This window comes from Lithobates pipiens, unplaced genomic scaffold (genome assembly GCF_037356315.1).
Source record: "Lithobates pipiens isolate NorthernLeopardFrog02 unplaced genomic scaffold, aLitPip1_a1.2 Scaffold_8, whole genome shotgun sequence".
Taxonomy (NCBI): Eukaryota; Metazoa; Chordata; class Amphibia; order Anura; family Ranidae; genus Lithobates; species Lithobates pipiens.
Genome location: NW_027507903.1, coordinates 240,762,808 through 240,781,714, shown reverse-complemented (window position 1 = coordinate 240,781,714; position 18,907 = coordinate 240,762,808). Strand labels below are relative to the sequence as shown.

Below are 18,907 nucleotides of genomic sequence, written 5' to 3'. Positions count from 1 at the left end.
CCAATGGGGTAAATAGGAGCCTAGCCATTTAGCAGATATTTGTTGTATTTATACAGCCTTGCCTGGAATCCTACTTTGTTTTTTTTTGTAATTTTATCTGTGGCTTTTCTGCTGTTATAACCGATTGTCATACAACGACAATGGATGTTTTCTACTATCTTGTTTACCTAAAAATGTAATAAATTTTTTTTTAAATTAATAAAAATTACAGGACATACTACTTTTATAAGTAAATATGGCCAAAGCTTCTTTGGATATACTTTGCATGTGGGTCGTAGGAGTGCATGCACTCCTGTGACTTCAGAGCGCTCTAGTATCTGGCTGTATCCCAACAACATTAAGATCCACCCAGATGCTTGACTGTGCCGAACGAAGGAGGAGCAAAGCACAGAGCCCTATCACTGCTCTTTGCTTGGAGTTAAAGCGGTTCTTCACCCTAAAGGGGAAGTTCCGCTAGTATTATCCCTCCCCCCCTCCGGTGCCACAATCGGCACCTTTCGGGGGGGAGGGGGTGCAGTTACCTGGATAATCCAGGTATCTGCACCCACTTCCGGCCAGACCGCCGCATGGCTCCGCCCCCCCGCATGGCTCCGCCCCCCCCCCCCCGTTGTGTTCTGGGAAACACACAGTTCCCAGAGACACAGCGGGGGACCATAACAGAAGCGCAGCGCAACTCGCGCATGCGCAGTAGGGAGCCGGGCAGTGAAGCCCTCATGCTTCACTTCCCGATTCCCTGACAGAGGATGGCGGCGGTGGCTGCAACGAGACGAGCGATCGCTCGTTATCTGCCGCCGACATCGCTGGAACCTGGGACAGGTAAGTGTGATATTATTAAAAGTCAGCAGCTGCAATTTTAGTAGCTGCTGGCTTTTAATATTTTTTTTTTTTAGGTGCAGCTCCTCTTTAACTTGACAACTGAGCAATCAGCAGTCATGTGATCTAACAGTTCTCAGGCTTAGAGCCAACATAGGGGGACTGAAGCTGCAGCCATATAGGGACTGATGCTGCAGCCTTTCCTGCACCTCTAACCTCTAGCAATGCCTTTGTTGTACAGTACAAGAATTGTTACAGTTAAGAAAAATAAGCATGCAAAAATACAACTCTGACACACCTTCAAATAGAGCAAGCAGCATGGTAGGATCAGTCTTTATACTTTGGGAATTCAGCCAGTGCATTATAAATGGCTCCTTGTTAACTATCCTGGAAGGGTTTGCAATTGTTGGGTCATAGAAATTAGCAGGTAGAGTATTGTACTCCATGAGGTGAATGTAAGAAAGCCATGCTAAGCAGCGGTCCTGGGGAGTAAGGTGATCTGCTATACTCTTCTCACAAGGAGACTTTAAAGCATTCTGTGAAGCATATTGAAAAAAATATATATATATAATTAAATCAATTTATATTTGAAAAAGACAAGACAAAAGAAAAAACGTATCAGTTTCATGGTCGCTAAACATACTATAAGTCAAACTCAACATCAATAAAAAAGGAGTTTTGGCTTTCCTGTAAACTTCATCTTGAAATACAATACAGGACACTTTAGATCAGCTTGTAAAGTTGATTGGACACAGGCAAACTTTTGAAGACACATGGGCGGCATGAGGCCCTTTGGCACTTTTCTTGTGGACCCCAAAGCCCCTGTAGACAATCTGTTTTTCGCCTCTTAACCCAGTTGTGCATTTCAGTTATCTTGAAAACCTGGCCTGCTAGTGGGTCCTGAAGATAGGCGTTGAGAACCACAGGGTTAGGGAGAGAGGCCTGTGCTCAAAGATATGAAAGTCACAATTAAACCAAAATTTCCATTTATATTGATAAATTATGGATCGCACGGAAAGTATTCATAGATTCTGGGATGTCCCTAAGCAATAGATGGGAAACTAGGCAAACAGAACTGTGCCAATAGGCCCAACAAGAGTCAAAATGACCCAGCTTCTGAGTGCCTAAGAGATGCATCTGCAGGAGATGATTGGACATCCACCTGGCAGAAATTTGAAAAAGAACAGAGGACTATATGGAAGCCTTACACAGCTGCAGAGGCCTGGTGCCAAAATGCCTACTGATCTGGTGCAATGGACACAAAATCGCAGGGAGAGATTTGTTCTCTAAAGTGTAAGCTCTATTGATGAGATTTCTTTGTCTCACAATGGTGGATTTGAAAGCATGGTGTTCCTTGAAAGGTTTTGAGGACAGAATACAGAATCTGTCTGATCAGCATTGAGGTAGACTAATGGTTCTGGCTATGTCCAGGTAATGAAAAGAGACCTCCTTTGGAACAGAGCATAAGGATGGTAGAACTATGCCCTCACTGAGGTAGAATACGGATACCACCTTGGGATGAAAGGTTGATCTTGAGCATAAGACTACCCTGTCTTTTGTGAAGAATGAGGAATGGCTCCTTACAAGAGAGATAGCTGGCAACTCAGAGAAATGTCAGACAAATGTGATAACCACAACAGGCTACTTGGCAAAAGCAGTCATCTAAAAGGAATATCCCTAAGGGTAGTTTTACAAGACAGGGAGAACCAAGTTGAGATTCCAAGGAAGCAAAGATGCTGCAATGGAGGCTTAATATGAGGTACACCTTGAAAAAAAAGTTTTTTGCAATGTGAGCAAAGCCTGGCATAAGACTGGACAAGGCAGAATAATGTTCTCTCGGAGTGCTTAAAGTGGATGTTAACACAAATTTTTTTTTTTGTCTGGCACAATATAGAGTATGGGATTTCAGATCAGCTGTGCCCAGTCTTGCCACAAAGACTTAATCCCGCTCTGAGCAATCCTCATATCTTTTTTCAGTAAAATAGAATAGGACAAACTGAAATCTTTGTCTCTTCTTCCCCCTTGCTGTGATTGATAGGTGATTTACATATCTTGTGCATGAGCCTAAGGGTCCTTTCACACGGGGCGGATCAGTTCTGATCCGCCCCGTGGATGTCCGTTTGCTCAGCGGGGATCACTCCGCCGATCCCCGCTGAGCAGGGAGATGACAGGTCTGTCTCCGCACACTGTGCAGGGACGGACCTGTCACAGCGCCGCTCTCCCCTATGGGAGATCGGATGACGACGGACCGCAGTGCCCGTCGTCATCCGATCCGATCCGCAGACGGATGGAAAAATAGCTTTTTCCTCCGTCACACTTTTTCGGATCGGAGCGGGTCGGATGTCAGCGGACATGTCACCGCTGACATCCGACGCTCCATAGAGCTCTATGGAGCACCCGTTCAGGTCCGCCTGAAAAACTGACAGGCGGGCCTGAACGGGACGTTAGTGTGAAAGAGGCCTAAGACATGCATTTTTTAAATCACACCCCCACTCCTTTCTTCAGCAGCTCTGCAAGGATTAGCTGTTCCACACCTGAGCATGATTTGGCATGATGAAGTCATGTGGGGACTTTTCTGGGTTTTGACTGGATGTTAGTGATCATAGCAGAAATTCAGTGTAAGAAATACACATGAGAAAATGTATGTTGATAAGGGGAGTGCAGAGGTGGGCGGGGAGTCTGACATCACGACTCCACCCACTGAGCCCTGGAAAACAGACCCGCCTACAAAATCTGCAATTTTTCGGGTCTCATAGCCGACAGAGGGGAGACATTTGACAGATAAGTATACAAGAAGAAGGCATGTATATCCTTCTAGATAACCAATATTGCACTAGTTTAGAAAGGATGAGAGTGGGTTTACATCCACTTTAAGGCCAAGACCTGGTCGTAGGAAGGCCAGAAGACAACCTATGTTGACAACAGTTGAAAGCATTTTTGGGTATGATAGTAGGCCTTGGCTTTTCTTGTTTTTAGCACAATAGGATCAACAGACCCCTCTATCTTTTAAGACCTGGGCTTCAACAGCCATGCTGTTAAAGCCAGCAGCTGAGCAGCAAGATGGAACACAGGGTCCTGAGACAGGAGATCTGGCCTGTTGGGAAGAGACCAGGGGTGTCAGCTAAAAATCTGTAACAGGGTTTTCTGGACCAGTTCTGTGTGAAGAGAATAACCATTTACCTCTTAAAGGGTTTACTTCCTCTGATACCCTGCAAAGGTAAAGCATAATGGACTAATATACATCACATAGTAGTCCATTATGTGTCACTTACCTGACAAAGGAGCCAGCGAAGTCACCGCTGTGCCCTGTAGTTCCGAGCGTCCATCTTCTTGGTGGGTCTCGCTGCTCCGGCGCTGTGATTCACCGGAGCAGCGATGACGTCACTCCCCCGCATGCACACCGGAGCCGACACTCGCGGCATATCGCCGCGATCTGCGGCTTACACAGTGCACCTGCGCGCCGCTGTCTTCAGGTAAATATCTCCTAAACAGTATAGGTTTAGGAGATATTTCTTGGACCTACAGGTAAGCCTTAATCTAGGCTTACCTGTATGTCAAAGTGGTTTGTAAGGGTTTACAACCACTTTAGGTGGTTATGTTTTAGAGGTCTTAAAAGAAATTGGGCACATGGTACAGCCTCAAAAGGAGACTACCATGAGGCTGAAAATTCTCAAGGGGAACATAACATGTCTCTATTATAAACCCCCTTGAAATGACTGATTGCATCTCCAGGTAATGAGGGTGCATAACCTCCTACAAAACCCGGTCACAAATACAGGAAAACCCCATCTTACCTTATCCATGCAGGTTACCAAAGAGGATCAATCTTCAGTCGTCATGGTGGGCATACCCCCAGGGGGTCTTCAAGCTTTAGGGATTATAAGAATGAACCAAGACTACGGACTTGTATCACCCTACTGCTAATTGCCCTTTGATAAACCATGTGCCAAGTTGAGCACCATATTGGTGCCTGAAGCAAATATTACAAACTGGCCCAACCGCTGTGGGTCCAGGTACAGTTCCTTAGATGTCATCGAGAGAAACAGATCCAGAAACTGCTAGAGAGAGGCAATAAATAGTAGGATCCTGATAGAAGTGTCATTCAAAGCAGTGAAGATAAATGGTTAAAAAAAAAAAAAAAAAAAACTTCTCCATAGGAGAAGAGATCCATCACCTAAAAGCCATTAAGAAGGGAAAATCCCATTTGTGGGTGGGGTTACATCAGGGTGCACTGGGAGCATTCAAAGCAAAGATTTTGCCAGTGTCCAACCACCTGAAGGCAGTGGCATATAATACATGGCCTAGGATGTCCTGGGTAGTATACTGTTTGATTAAGATCTAAATTTTACTGAGCTGTAGGTCAGCTTTTGTAGTCTGTTAATGTATAGCTACCATGAAATGGTTTCTGAATTCTGGTGTCCCTTGGTGGACTATAGAAGAAAATTGGCGCAAGTACCTGAAATTGACTAGTCAGTTTGAGATCCCCTAAAAAGCTGCACTTGGCCTTGAAGAGAGAGGGGCAAGTTTAGGAGCCAATCAGGTGTGATGTATGTAAAAATGTTAAGGATAAGGCGATGGGAGGGAATATTGGATTAGTTCAGTTCTCCTATTCATCTTTTTAAAGGCCTAGAAGTGATGACTACACCCTGCAGCACAGGCTCATGTTTATGAAAATGTATGTAAATATTTCAAATGCAGCAGAGCGCAAATAAGCTAATAAGGAAACAAACAATTCCTTTCAGAATGTAGATGGCATTGGTTTTATGACAGTTTGGGTTCCAATTCAAACCCTTAAGCTGAACGAGGGCCACAAAACCTGCAAAGGACAGTATGCAGACAAAAAACAACTCTGACAGTGATGCTATTGAACAAGCATATCGGTTATTCTGAACCTACTTTGAGAGTTTGACTAATGACACACTGAAAATATATATTAATGATAAAGCCTACTTAAAACACTTTTAAAGCTGAACTCCAGGTATGATCTTCACTGCATACGTACATTGGAAGAGCTTGGACCAATGCAAGTATGCACACTTTTGATACCTGAGGAACCACTGGGTTCACCCTAGCTGGCAATCACTGTAGTATTTGGCACTACTACAGAGATATCAGCAATCATCTGGGTTCTGTACCAAGCAGCTTCCCCTCTGGATACTGGTCACAGTGAGTAGCTCGCTCAGAACCGCTGCTATTCACATAATGCCATCCAGATCTCTATATCCATATATATATATATATATATATATATATATATATATATTTTTTTTTTTTTTTTATGAACACAAGATTGGATGAGATGGAGATTGTGACATCACTGTCCATCACTCCACCAATGAGAGAAAACCTTGGACTCAAAGAATAGTTTTATGAATGACAGCAGTGTTGAGCAAACTCCCCCCTGTAGTCAATGTGCAAAAAAGAAGCTGCTCAGCATAGGATGCAGAAGATCGCTGCTGTCACTGTAGTAGCACATAGTGATTGTCAGCTTCGCCAAAGGCCTTTTAGGTATGCAATATTCATACTTACATTGGTTCAAGGTCGACCAAAGTAATAAGGATTATAGCTGGGGTTTAGCTTTAAATGTCATCTTGTAAATGCTTGTAGCCTTTTCTCCTTCTGGCATTTGAGTTGAGATCAACAAAAAGTAAAACATTCAATGTACTAAATAAAAAACAGGCTTAGCCACACTTATTTTACACAAGTTCAGAGACTTCCTAAGCATCCTTGCACTCATAAGGAGGGGGGGTTGCTGAGGGGGAAGCCACTCTACAACCACGCAGACTACAAAAGTGTGACCTCCAGAAATAATCATGTGCAGTACCTGTAAAATAGCCTGGGCGTTTTGCATTCTTCCGGTGAACAGGTTTAGATGTGCACGGTACAGCAGAACTTCCAAACACTGCAATGAAAAGATTTCAGATTTCTGATCTTCCTGTATTTGCTGCATAAGGTACTGTATTGCACGGCTGCACACTTGATCCTTCCCATCAAAGGAATTCTCTAAAGTCAGAAACTGGAGGGTAAAAATTAGATGAGAAAGAACTATTAGTATACACCGATTATAGACAGGTTTTCTAAGCCACTTTTTTTCTAGCAAACATACAAATTTAATACAGAAAGTGTTAAAGAACGAGTTAAAGATTTATTTTTTATTTATTTTTTTTACAAAAATCATCCCAAATATAATTGTCTGTTGAAAGGTTGAACTATATTTTATTCTATAACTTGTAAAGTGCTGTAAATTACAGCGCCAGATAAGCAGCTGCTTGACCTGTTTGTCAGCATAAAACACATACCCGCCATCCCAACTAGTGTCATTTAAGAATTCTAACTTTCATACCGGAAAGAAAAAAAAATAATTGAATGTCAGATAAAGTAAATTTCTTACAAAGACCACAACCATTTATACTTTTTCAGACGACATAGTGTCATTTCACAATACTAATATTTCTCTCAGCCTTAGATCAGGAAAACTTACACTCCACCAAATCTGAAAGGAAGGGGCATATTCCACAGCAGTCTCGCACATCTCCCGAATTTCTTCTGCAGTCCCTCTTTTAGAAAATAATTTAAGGTAGTGGATCCAGATTTCTTGATTGTTTTTGTTATGTTCTAATGCTCGGGATAATACATTCAAAGAAGAATCCAAACGTTCAGAGGAAGTCCTTAAAAAAAAAAAAAAAAAAAAAAAATCACTTAACAAAAGAATCAAAACTACTAGTAAAATATCAAAAATCATATGATAATGTTCGCACTTTACGGGGAAAAAAAATAAACAAATAAATAAATGGGTCGTACTCTGAAGCCACAAAAAGTTAATATGAAGCTATGGTATAAAAACTGAAGAAAAAAAAAAAGTGCAGAAAGGTTTCTTTGTAAAACGTTTTTTACCCTCCTTGATGCAATCATCTTTACTCTGTGCAGCTCACTGTACAATCCTGCCATCTGCCAGGTATCAGAAAGCATTAACTCTAATGATGCACAGAAGGTAAGGCCATCCTGCACCAGGCGGCTGTTATTCTCATGATATAACTTCCTAATATGTTCCCAACTTCTGGTGTTGCTTGCAATGCTTTGCTTAAGATACCTCAATGTGATGTGGGACCTAGTTCTTATGTGTACTTTGTTTAATGTTGAAAAACAATTAAAAAAAATTAAATAAAAACCACACACAAAAGTGGACATGTATTTCTGTAGTGTAGTGCTTATATATATATATATATATATATATATATATAAGGCATTTGATTCTATACTGTGTGATTGCTGTGAGCCAATCATAGCCATGAAAAGTGTAAACACTGGAGTGCAAACAATTTTTTTTTTTTAGCCCATTCACCACAGAGACGGCTATCTTGCAGTGATTGCAGGATTTTATCAAAAGGAAACGGTGGGGGGCGTCAAACTGACACTGACCACCACCGATTATGGAGGAAAGATTGTGCTCTGGCAGTAAAAAAAAAAAAAAGTGTTAAAGTGCTAAGATGCTGCTGAGTACCAATGATGCAGGGAGTGCTTTCTTCACAGGTGGGTGGTTTTTAAAAGTGTTAGACCCCTTTAACAATGGGGTGCTTTGCAGGCACTACAGCGCTAAAAATAGCGACTGCAAAGTGCCCTGAAAGAGCCGCTCCTGTGTCTTCAATGTGAAAGCCCCGAGGGCTTTCACACTGGAGCGGTGCGCTGGCAGGATGCTAAAATCTTTGCTAGCATCTTTGGGGCAGTGCGTATACTGCTTATGCCCATCGAAATCAATGGTCAGTGCGGCTATACCACTGGCAAAGCGCCACTGAAGCATCGCTTTGCGGGTGGTTTTAACCCTTTCTCTGCTCCTAGCGGGGGTAAAGGCTAGCAGCCGAATAGCGCCGCAAAATTGACGGTAAAGCGTCGCTAAAAACAGCGGCGCTTTACTGCCGACGCACCCACCGCCCCACTGTGAAAGGGGCCTTAGGTCACCAAAGAGGCCTGGTAATTTTGGGGCATATTACGTAATACATAAGCACAACTAAAGTCTCCTCCTGTATGACAGTCTAAACCAGCACCAAATCCAGTTACTATGTGCTGCACAGGCCTTAAAAAAAAAAAAAAAAAAAAAATCATTAACCTCTCCCGACTGAACCAAATCTGTCTCACTTGCCCCCCTCCGAGGCACAGCAGCTCACAGTGGGAGGGTTTCATCAACAGAGGCAGCGTTGTCCACCCAGAAAGCAGTAGACAAGACTACATGTTGCCAGGTGCTGTTTGACAAGTTATAGGCTTGTGAATTAATGGTGACAATGCCGATAACCAGACCTTCTGCTAACTTTTTTCATCTCATTATAATGTAAGCAATCTTCCTAAATTAGAGAATCATCGCTGCAGTACAAATCACAGAAAGCTGCATTAGGTGAACTTCACTGGCAGACTATGGGACTTTTCAGGGGGACACCAAGTACATTATACACTTATTAAATGCTGCAGCCCCTTTTTTTTAATTGGAGGCCATAGATATATTTTAAAGCAGAAACCTACTATTTTATGTATATACATTTTTCAAAAATGCAGCCAACAACAAATGGAAAAACAAAATGGACAGGGAGGAGTCGCATTGTTCTGTGCAGTGATAGTCTCTGGCCCTTATGTCATCATGATTCTATATCTAAATATTTCCAAGGTAGTGCTGCTAAAGTATAGGTTCCTACAAGTACAATGTTTAAGTTAAATTTCTTTATCGCTGTTTGGGTCCCCTTGGATCCGAGACCCAGGATGTGCATAGGGACTCAGTGATTGACTGAGTAGAGATTAAAGTGGTATTAAACCTAAACCAAAAATGTAGAGATGGGCTTGAACGTGTTCAGTATCCCACCTGCCCAATTCCGCCAGGAAGGAGACATTGCACATGGCTAATCACAGGCAGCAAGACATTTTGGTTTGCGCAGCTGCGGACGCCTCACTTCCGGTGATTAGCCGTGTGCAGTGTTGGCTTTCTGAACAGGCAGGTGGAATCCCAAATGTGCCTGAGCCCATGCCTAAAAAAAGAGTAATATGTTGCAACTTACCAATCAAATGTGGTGGCTGCATTCATTTTTTTTTTTTTTTAAGCCGTTTCTAGATTTGGCCACTCGACCAGCTTAGTCCTAATGAGCCATTTAAAGGAGACATGAAACATGGCCATCAGGTTTATGTGGCATGGATTGGGCTTTACACCCAACGGGTCCTAATCTTGATTTGGACAAAAGTTGGGGCCAAATCTACAGCCCGGACCTAGCGCCCAAGTGTGTTTCACAGAGAAATAGATGGAGATCAATAAAGCTACTTGCAGGCACCATAAGACATCTGTAGTATATTTTCAGAACCATTTAAAGTGTTACTAAACCCTAGGATGCTGCATGACCCCTGGCCCTGTCTGGACAGTGCCGATTGGCTCTGTGCTGATCGCATGCACCCACAAAAAAACAAAAAAACACACACACACACACACACACACACACACACACACACACACACACACACACACACACCACACAGAGCATGAGTGGCGTGCCTCTGAGGTTCTCTGCCCTCAGCAGATGGGATTGGGGACTGTGGAAGGGGGGGGATCAGAGTAGACAGGATCAAACAGCCCTTTTACAAAATGTGCAGTGTTAACCCTTAGGCTCCACAGTGAGAACAAGCATGCTTTATGGTATATACAGGCTGATTTTCTGATTGTGGGTTTAGTAACACTTTAAAATCAGCTTACAGTGGGGACGGAAAATATTCAGACTCCCTTACATTTTTTACTCTTTGCTATATTGCAGCCATTTGCTAAAATCATTTAAGTTAATTTTTTTTCCTCATTAATGTACACACAGCACCCTATGTTGACAGAAAAAAACAAAACAGAATTGTTGAAATTTTTGCAGATTAAAAAAAGAAACCCTGAAATATCACATGGTCCCAAGTATTCAGACCCTTTGCTCAGTATTTAGTAGAAGCACTCTTTTGATCTAATACAGCCATGGGTTTTTTGGGGAAACAAGTTTTTCACACCTGGATTTGGGGATCCTCTGAGTATTCCTCCTTGCAGATCCTCTCCAGCTGTGTCAGGTTGGATGGTCAACGTTGGTGGACAGCCATTTTTAGGTCTTTTGCAGAGATGCTCAATTGGGTTTAAGTCAGGGCTCTGGCTGGGACATTCAAGAACAGTCAGAGTTGTTGTGAAGCTACTCCTTATTTTAGCTGTGTGCTTAGGGTCATTGTCTTGTTGGAAGGTAAACCTTATGAGGTCCGGAGCGCCGTGGAGAAGGTTTTCGTCCAGGATATCCCTGTACTTGGCCGCATTCATCTTTCCCTGAATTGCAACCAGTCATCCTGTCCCTGCAGCTGAAAAACACCCCCACAGCATGACGCTGCCACCACCATGCTTAACAGTTGGGACTGTATTGAACAGGTGATGAGCAGTGCTTGGTTTTCTCCACACTTACCACTTAGAATTAAGGCCAAAAAGTTCTATCTTGGTCTCACCAAACCAGACAATCCTATTGCCCCAAATGTCTTCCATTTAAGGATTATGGAGCCCACTATGCTCTTAGGAACCTTAAGTGCAGCAGAATTTTTTTTTGTAACCTTGGCCAGATCGGTGCCTTACCACAATTCTGTCTCTGAGCTCTTCGGGCAGTTCCTTTGACCTCATGATTCTCATTTGCTCTGACATGCACTGTGAGCTGTAAGGTCTTGTATAGACAGGTGTGTGGTTTTCCTAATCAAGTCCAATCAGTATAATCAAACACAGCTGGACTCAAATGAAGGTGTAGAACCACCTCAAGGATGATCAGAAGAAATGGACAGCACCTGAGGTGTGTGTGTGTGTGTGTGTGTGTGTGTGTGTGTGTGTGTGTGTGTGTGTGTGTGTGTGTGTGTGTGTGTGTGTGTGTGTCACAGCAAAGGCCCCTTTCACACCACACCGCTGATAGCGTGGGCGGTAAAACGCTGCCATTTTTTAGCGGCATTTTACAGCCGCATTTGCGGCGCATTTCGGCCGCTTTTACCCCTGCTAGCAGCCGCGAAAGGGTTAAAACCGCCGGCAATACACCGCAATAGCGGCGTTTTGCTGGCGGGATTACAGCGCTGCCCCATTGATTTCAACGGGGAGCAGTGGTGGAGGAGCGGTAAACACACCGCTCCTTCACCGCTCCAAAGAAGCTGCTGGCAGGACTTTTTTCTAACGTCCTGCCAGCGCTCCGCTGTAGTGTGAAAGCCCTCGGGGCTTTCACACTACAAACAATGGTGCAGCTTCTTTAGGGCGTTTTGCAGGCGCTATTTCTAACGCTATAGCGCCTGCAAAACGCCCTGGTGTGAAAGGGGTCTTAGGACCATGTGATTTTTGCAGATTTATAAAAAAAAAAAAAAAAAAAATCAACAATGTGTGTTTTTCTGTCAATATGGGGTGCTGTGTGTACATTGAGGAAAAAAATGAACTTAAATGATTTTAGCAAATGGCTGCAATATAACAAAGTGAACAATTTAAGGGAATCTCAAACACTTTCCATCCCCACTGTACATAAAAAACCTGTTTTTTTACAACAGCTTTTCTTTGATGTACATCAGGGGACACAGAGCCATAGTACTTACTATGTGGGTTATAGTGCCACTGATAGGTGATGGACACTGGTACACCGTAAGGTAAGAAGTGTACTCCCTATATAACCCATCCCACTACTGGGAGTCCTCAGTTTTGTAGCCAAGCAATACAATTGTATACCAAGAAGGGAGGGACCTGTGTCCCCTGATGTACATCAAAGAAAAGGATTTTACAGGTAGGCCGTTATAAAAATCCTGTTTTCTTTACTTGCATCAGGGGACACAGAACCATAGTACTTACTATGTGGGATGTCCCACAGCAATGGAAACTGAAGGGAGGGAGACAACAAAAAAGTAGGGCAAAAAGGAGGCCAGAGGACTCATACTGCAGCATACTGTGCCCAAAGGCAATATCCGCATGACCTTTAATATCGATTTGATAAAATCTTATAAACTTATGGACTGAAGACCAAGTTGCGGCATTCGAGATCTGAGCTACAGAGGCCCGATGATGCACCACCCAAGAGGCACCAATTGCCCTGGATGAGTGTGCTCCAACATGAGGAAGGAAGAATTTTCCTCTTTAAGCCGAAGCTTGAACAATCACTTGACAAATCCATTTGGAAAATAGTGGATTTTGGACCCTTTGGCAGTACAAACAAAAACATTTGTTTTGCGAACCTGAGCGGTTGCCTTTAAATAGACTCTGATCGCTCTCACTACATCAAGAGAATGTAGCGCTTTCTCTTCCCTAGATTGAGGCTCTGGGGCGAAAGAAGGAAGAATATCTTGGTTTAAATGAAAACCAGTTACATCTTTTGGTAGGAATTCAGGATGGAGAACATGAAACCACCTCATCCTTACGCATGATCAAATATGGCTCTTGACAAGACAGAGCCGCTAGTTCTGATACTCTTCTAGCAGAAGAAACGGCAACCAGAAAGATTATCATTCTTGTCAAAAGAACCAAGGGAATTTCTCATAAAGGCTCAAACGGCCGATTCAGCAAAGCCGATACGACCAAATTTAAATCTGATGGATTTAGAGGTACCTTGATAGAAGGATTATTCTGTGTTAACCCCTGAATAAGCTACGCACAAAGATTGGGAAGAGCCCATTGAAAAAACACTGACAAGACCGGATCTGGCTTTTGATAGAAGTCAAGGCCAGCTTCATTTCAGACTCCATTTGCAGGAAATCAGGGATCCTGCCTAAGACATAATTCCTGGGGTGCCAACCCCTGGATCCACACCAAAAAACATATGCCTTCCAGACTCTATAGTAAGTGATTCTGGAAGCCAGCTTCCTGGCATTAATCAAAGTAGACACTACCGAAAGAGATCACCCACGATCCTTTATAAAGTGGAATTCAACAGTCAAATCCATTCAATTTTTCATCCGTAAGGTAGGATGGAATACCGAACCTTGTGCAAAAAGGTATGGCTATAATGGCAGAGTCTGAAGGACTCCTACTGCCATCTTTAGGATCTCAGTAAATCAAGATATTCTGGGACCCGCTGGGGCCGTGAGAATCCCCTACGTTCGTTTCTGCTTGATCCTGTGAAGAAGGCGCGGTAGTAGAACTGGAGGAAACGCATACATCAGTAAAACTGATCCCATGGGAAGACTAATGCGTCTGTTCTGCCTGCTAGTGGATCCCTTGTTCTCTACACAAAGGTGTCAACTTTGTTGTTGAATCTGGACGTGAATAGGTCCATGTCCGGAATACCCCATCTCTGACATATCGCTAGGAAGATGTCGTGAAGAGACCATTCTCCCGGAAATATTTGTTGGCGATAGGCAAGGAATGCTGTGTTCTGCCCAAGCTAGAACATTATTCACCTCTTTTTGGGCTGCACGACTTCTCGTGCTCCCCTGGTAATTGATGTAAGCCACAGCTGTGGCCTTGTCAAACAAACCCGACAGGACAGTCCCGTAGTCCGACCGTCCAAGATTCTAGGGCCAGATGTACTGGCCAAATCTTCCAAAATGTTGATAGGCAAGTAACCTGGACCATCTCCCCTGGAAAGAACCTTCTTCCAGGGCTGCTCCCCAGCCTAGAAGGCTGGCATCTGTTAACACTTTCCAGGATACAGGTAGAAAAGATTTTCCCTTTTGCTGGATAACCACCAATTAAGGCTCTGACTTACGTCGGGAGCCAAGCGTATTTGGAAGAAACCAAGGCTTAAATTTATTTTATTCAAGACCAACAGGATGGTGTTTTGAAGCAGTCTTAAGTGAAAACTGCGTAAGGGACAGCCTCGAAGGAGGCCACCATTTCCCCTAACAATCTCATGCACAGCCGAATGGAAGGATTTTTCTTTGTTTTGATAAGTTGAATTAGTCCTACAATGGAACGGATTTTTGTCTGGGGTAAGAGTACCTCCTTCTGTACAGTATATATAACCAGCCCCAAGTACTGTAATCTCCTTGATGGTTTTAAGGAGGATTTTTCTAGATCGAGTGTCCAACCTAGAGATTCCAGGAAGTTTACAGCTGTGATCAGACTCTGGTTTAGACCCGAGACTGAATGATTAAAAGTAGATCGTCTAAATAGGCTAGGACCGTTATGCCCTGAGCCCTTAATCTGGCTAATTATGCCAGAATCTTTGAGAACACCAGTGATGCTGTGGCTAGACCGAATGGCAGGGTCACAACTGAAAATAATGTTTTTTTATTTCAAAGCGCAGAAATTTCTGGTGAGGGAAATATTGGCACATGGAGATATGCATCGTTGATAGACATAAGCCAAAAACTCCCCTCCTTGCAGGATGGACACAACTGATCGGATTGACTCTATGCAAAAGGATTGGATGTATAAGTGCGGATTCAGACCTTTGAGATCTAGCATGGGTCTTACCTCTCCGTTTGGTTTTGGAACTGTGAAAAGGTTTGAATCAAAACCTGTGCCCTGTTTCACTAAGGGAACCTCTGATATAACCGACTGGGATAGTAGATGATCCAGAGCGAGAGACTTTTTTCTCTGGATCCTTGGGAACATTTGACCGAAGAAAAAAAACGAGGAGACAAACTCTGGGAACTCTAGAGAAAACTGCAGAAGCCACACATCTGTTCCTCTGAGAATTGCAGGAGTCTACCCCCCCCCCCCCCCACCCGAGCGAGTGTGGCGACCCTTCATGAGGTGGCTTTAGCATCCTGCTTTGTGGGCTTTCTGCTCAAAGATCTCTTCTGACCCTGGTGCTGCCCTTGGGGTCTTCCCCTTGAACCTGACGGTTGAGGCAGTCGAGACTGCCTAGAGGCTGATGCCCCTGGCACAGGAGAGGCAGCACGCTTAGAGAAATATTTGAACTTCTTTAATGGGAAAAGCTCTCTTTTACCAGTAGAGATCCTTTGGGTGTATTTTATCCAGATATTTCCAAATAGCCGTTCACCATGAAAAGGGGAAACTGGCTAGGAGCTTTTTACAGGATGCTCCGGCTGACCAATTTTTTCAGCCATAGAACTCTGCGAGAATGCACTAGGCCAAGCATAAGCCGTGAGGCTTAAATTATAGAATCTTTCATAGTATCTACTGTGAAACCTAGTGCGTCTGATACACCAGCTCATTGCTGGGCTTGCTGATCAGGCAGAATTTTAAGTATCTCCACAAACTGATCCTTAATGGACTGGGATACACCAATTGCAGCAAGAACTGGCTACACTACTGAACTTGCTAAAGACATATTGCTTTTAGAAAGAAGTTTCAACTTTTTATCTGTTGGATCTTTTAACATCAGCGCATTATCCACCGGACATGTGAGATTCCTGTTCACTGAGGCGATTGCTGGAATCCCCCATATTTTTTATTTTATTTTATTTTTTATAGAAATCCTCTTCCATAGGATAAAGTGTGGAGAATTCTTAGGATAATATTGTTTATCCGGATGTTCCCATTCAGAATATAGAAGCTTTTTTAGCCATGCATGAATAGGAAAAACATCCCCAGATGGGGAAGGTTCTAATGAACCCAAATTAGAGGTGGGTTCCTCAAAAGCCTGCGCTGCAGGCAGCAAAAAAAGGTTGAACAAACCAATTTAGTAAGGGAGTGCAGAAGCAACCTGTCTTGTGCTGTTACTCCTATATTAGGATCCTCTGAAGAAGATAAATAAGCATCTTCCAAATCTTTGGGAAGATCCAACTGATCCCCAGCCTCCTGCACCTCAGAGGGTCCTGAGCACTAGATGGGAATCTGCTATGTTTGGCCCCACTATGGAGTGATATCATAGCATTGATCTTCTTTCCAAATTCCAAATGGTAGAAGAAAAACCTTGTGTGGTATATACAGGGACTGAAGTGTCTAGCACAGCTGCAACAACAGTTCCCCCCTGACAGCTCAATCTGACCAACCGCATCCCTCTCAGAAGGGGATGGCATTCTTTTGGAAATGGATTTAGTTTATTGTGAAACCATAGACCCCTTTAGAACCCTTAGAGGAGTTCCTGGTCCCATTACCACTCATAACCTGAAGCATAAAACAGAGGCACTACCAGCAAAAGAATGTACACTGCTAGGTTTTAGTCCAGCGCATATAGCCGCTATTAATCCTAGCTTGGTAAAGTACAATGTGTCAAAGGGAAATGCCTGTGTCACCAACCTGAAACAAGCCATCCTCCTGCTGTGTCCCTCCACAGCCAGCAGCAGCTACACACATACAGTGCTTTAACAACTTCCTGCACGTGTGGCTGGCGTCTGAAGCAGTTAGCCACGCCCCCCCCCCCCACACACACACGCAAATTACAAGCCCCCCCTTTCCTTTCAAAGGAAAGTGTATTCCCGCGTGAGCGGCGTCCTGTGAAAGAGCAGACATGGAGGGGGGGAGGGGGTTGGTGTAAATCCTCCACTGAACGGCCTTAAAAAGAAAGGAAACTGCTTTTAAAAAAACAACAACATTGGGGTGCAGGAGGAGAACCAGACCCCCTTTTCTTTCTGGAGGAAAGGAGAAATTAAGGCGTCTGCGCTGTTTCTAGCATCAGGTTGGTGAGTGCTCAATACAGCCCCCAGTGGTGACAAATAGGCATGACAGCATTATAGGAGAAATTCCTGAGAAAATCTCCCTTACCTTACCTCCCAGCTGGGTTATCTGAGATTAAACCCAATCCTCACCCTTCGCGGTGGGCTCTGAAACCTTTAGAAAACCTTCAGGAACAGGGGAACCTCAGGTTACCCTCAATCCTGGTCCTGCGACAGCACCCTGCCAAAAACGTTATCTTACTACCAAAAAGTACTGGATCCCAGGGTCCCGCTCTCTAAAAAAAGAAGCGCTCGCAAGCAAAACCTTGTTTCTTCGGACATGAGGCCTGGGTACCATTCATTTAGCCCATGAAAAAGGACATCAGAACGGATCCGGTTAGCATGGCTAGCCCCAGCAAGGAAGCTTCCAGTGGAGTTCAGCACATCTTTACTCATGACCAACACCTTAGACACTGGTGAAAAAACTGAGGGCTCCCAGTAGTGGGAGGGGTTATATAGGGAGTACACTTCTTGCCTTAAGGCATGCCAGTGTCCATCACCTATCAGTGGCCCTATAACCCACAAAGTACTATGGCTGTGTCTCCTGATGTAAGAAAAGAAAAAACATTTTAAAATAGGCTGCATCCATGGCACCTAGTTTGAAAAACATGCTGGAGTGTGGAAGCAACCTAGTCTGACCAATCTGGCTTAACCACTTCAATACCAGGCCATAGTCAAATGGGATCTCCCATCCTGAGTGGACGTCATATGACGGCCTCTGTATTTCGCCGCCCCTGCGGGCCCCCGGGGGACCTCCGCGTGGCAATCGTGGATGAGGCGCGTCCCTCGGACACAGCCCATCCTCGATTTGTGGGATTTTCATCCCCATCCACCCCCCGATACACGTGACAGACCATGTCCAATCACAGCCGGTCACAGAACTCGTGCACGTGCCTAGGGCACATGCAGAGCGGAAATCAGGGATGCAGCTTGTCACCCTGACATAGCGCAACCCGGATCGCAGTAAAAAGCCAATGAGATTGGCTCTACCACGTGACCGGCTGTGTCCAATCACAGCCAGTCACAGTACGTAAACAAACCGCGGTAACGAGATGTTACTGGGTTCTCCTCCTCACACACTAAGTCAGGAGATTGCGGTAACATCTCGTTACCGTCTAGTGTACCTACCAACACACAGATTACCACCCCCCCCCCCCTCCAATAAAGAGGACCTGTCACCAGCCATCAAAGTACCTGTCATCACCCTTCACAGCCCACCCGAGTACCCGTCACAGCCCATCTGAGAGCCCGAGTACCTGTCACAGCCCATCTGAGAGCCCGAGTACCCGTCACAGCCCATCTGAGAGCCCGAGTACCCGTCACAGCCCATCTGAGAGCCCGAGTACCCGTCACAGCCCATCTGAGAGCCCGAGTACCCGTCACAGCCCATCTGAGAGCCCGAGTACCCGTCACAGCCCATCTGAGAGCCCGAGTACCCGTCACAGCCCATCTGAGTGCCCGAGTACCCGTCACAGCCCATCTGAGTGCCCGAGTACCCGTCACAGCCCATCTGAGTGCCCGAGTACCCGTCACAGCCCATCTG

The 18,907-nt window shown here is 44.4% G+C and overlaps 1 protein-coding gene across 2 annotated transcripts in view; it reads right to left on the bottom strand.

Annotated features, from left to right (window-relative positions):
- Positions 1-18,907, bottom strand: part of ZFC3H1 (zinc finger C3H1-type containing) — a 156,083-nt gene that overhangs the window by 23,088 nt on the left and 114,088 nt on the right. For both annotated transcript variants that reach the window (XM_077468543.1, XM_077468544.1), the window contains exons 22-24: positions 7,295-7,481; positions 6,638-6,829; positions 1,112-1,349 (exon numbers count right to left, since the gene is read on the bottom strand). In XM_077468543.1, coding sequence (XP_077324669.1) covers positions 1,112-1,349; positions 6,638-6,829; positions 7,295-7,481 — 617 coding nt within the window. The remainder of the gene's footprint in view (positions 1-1,111; positions 1,350-6,637; positions 6,830-7,294; positions 7,482-18,907) is intronic.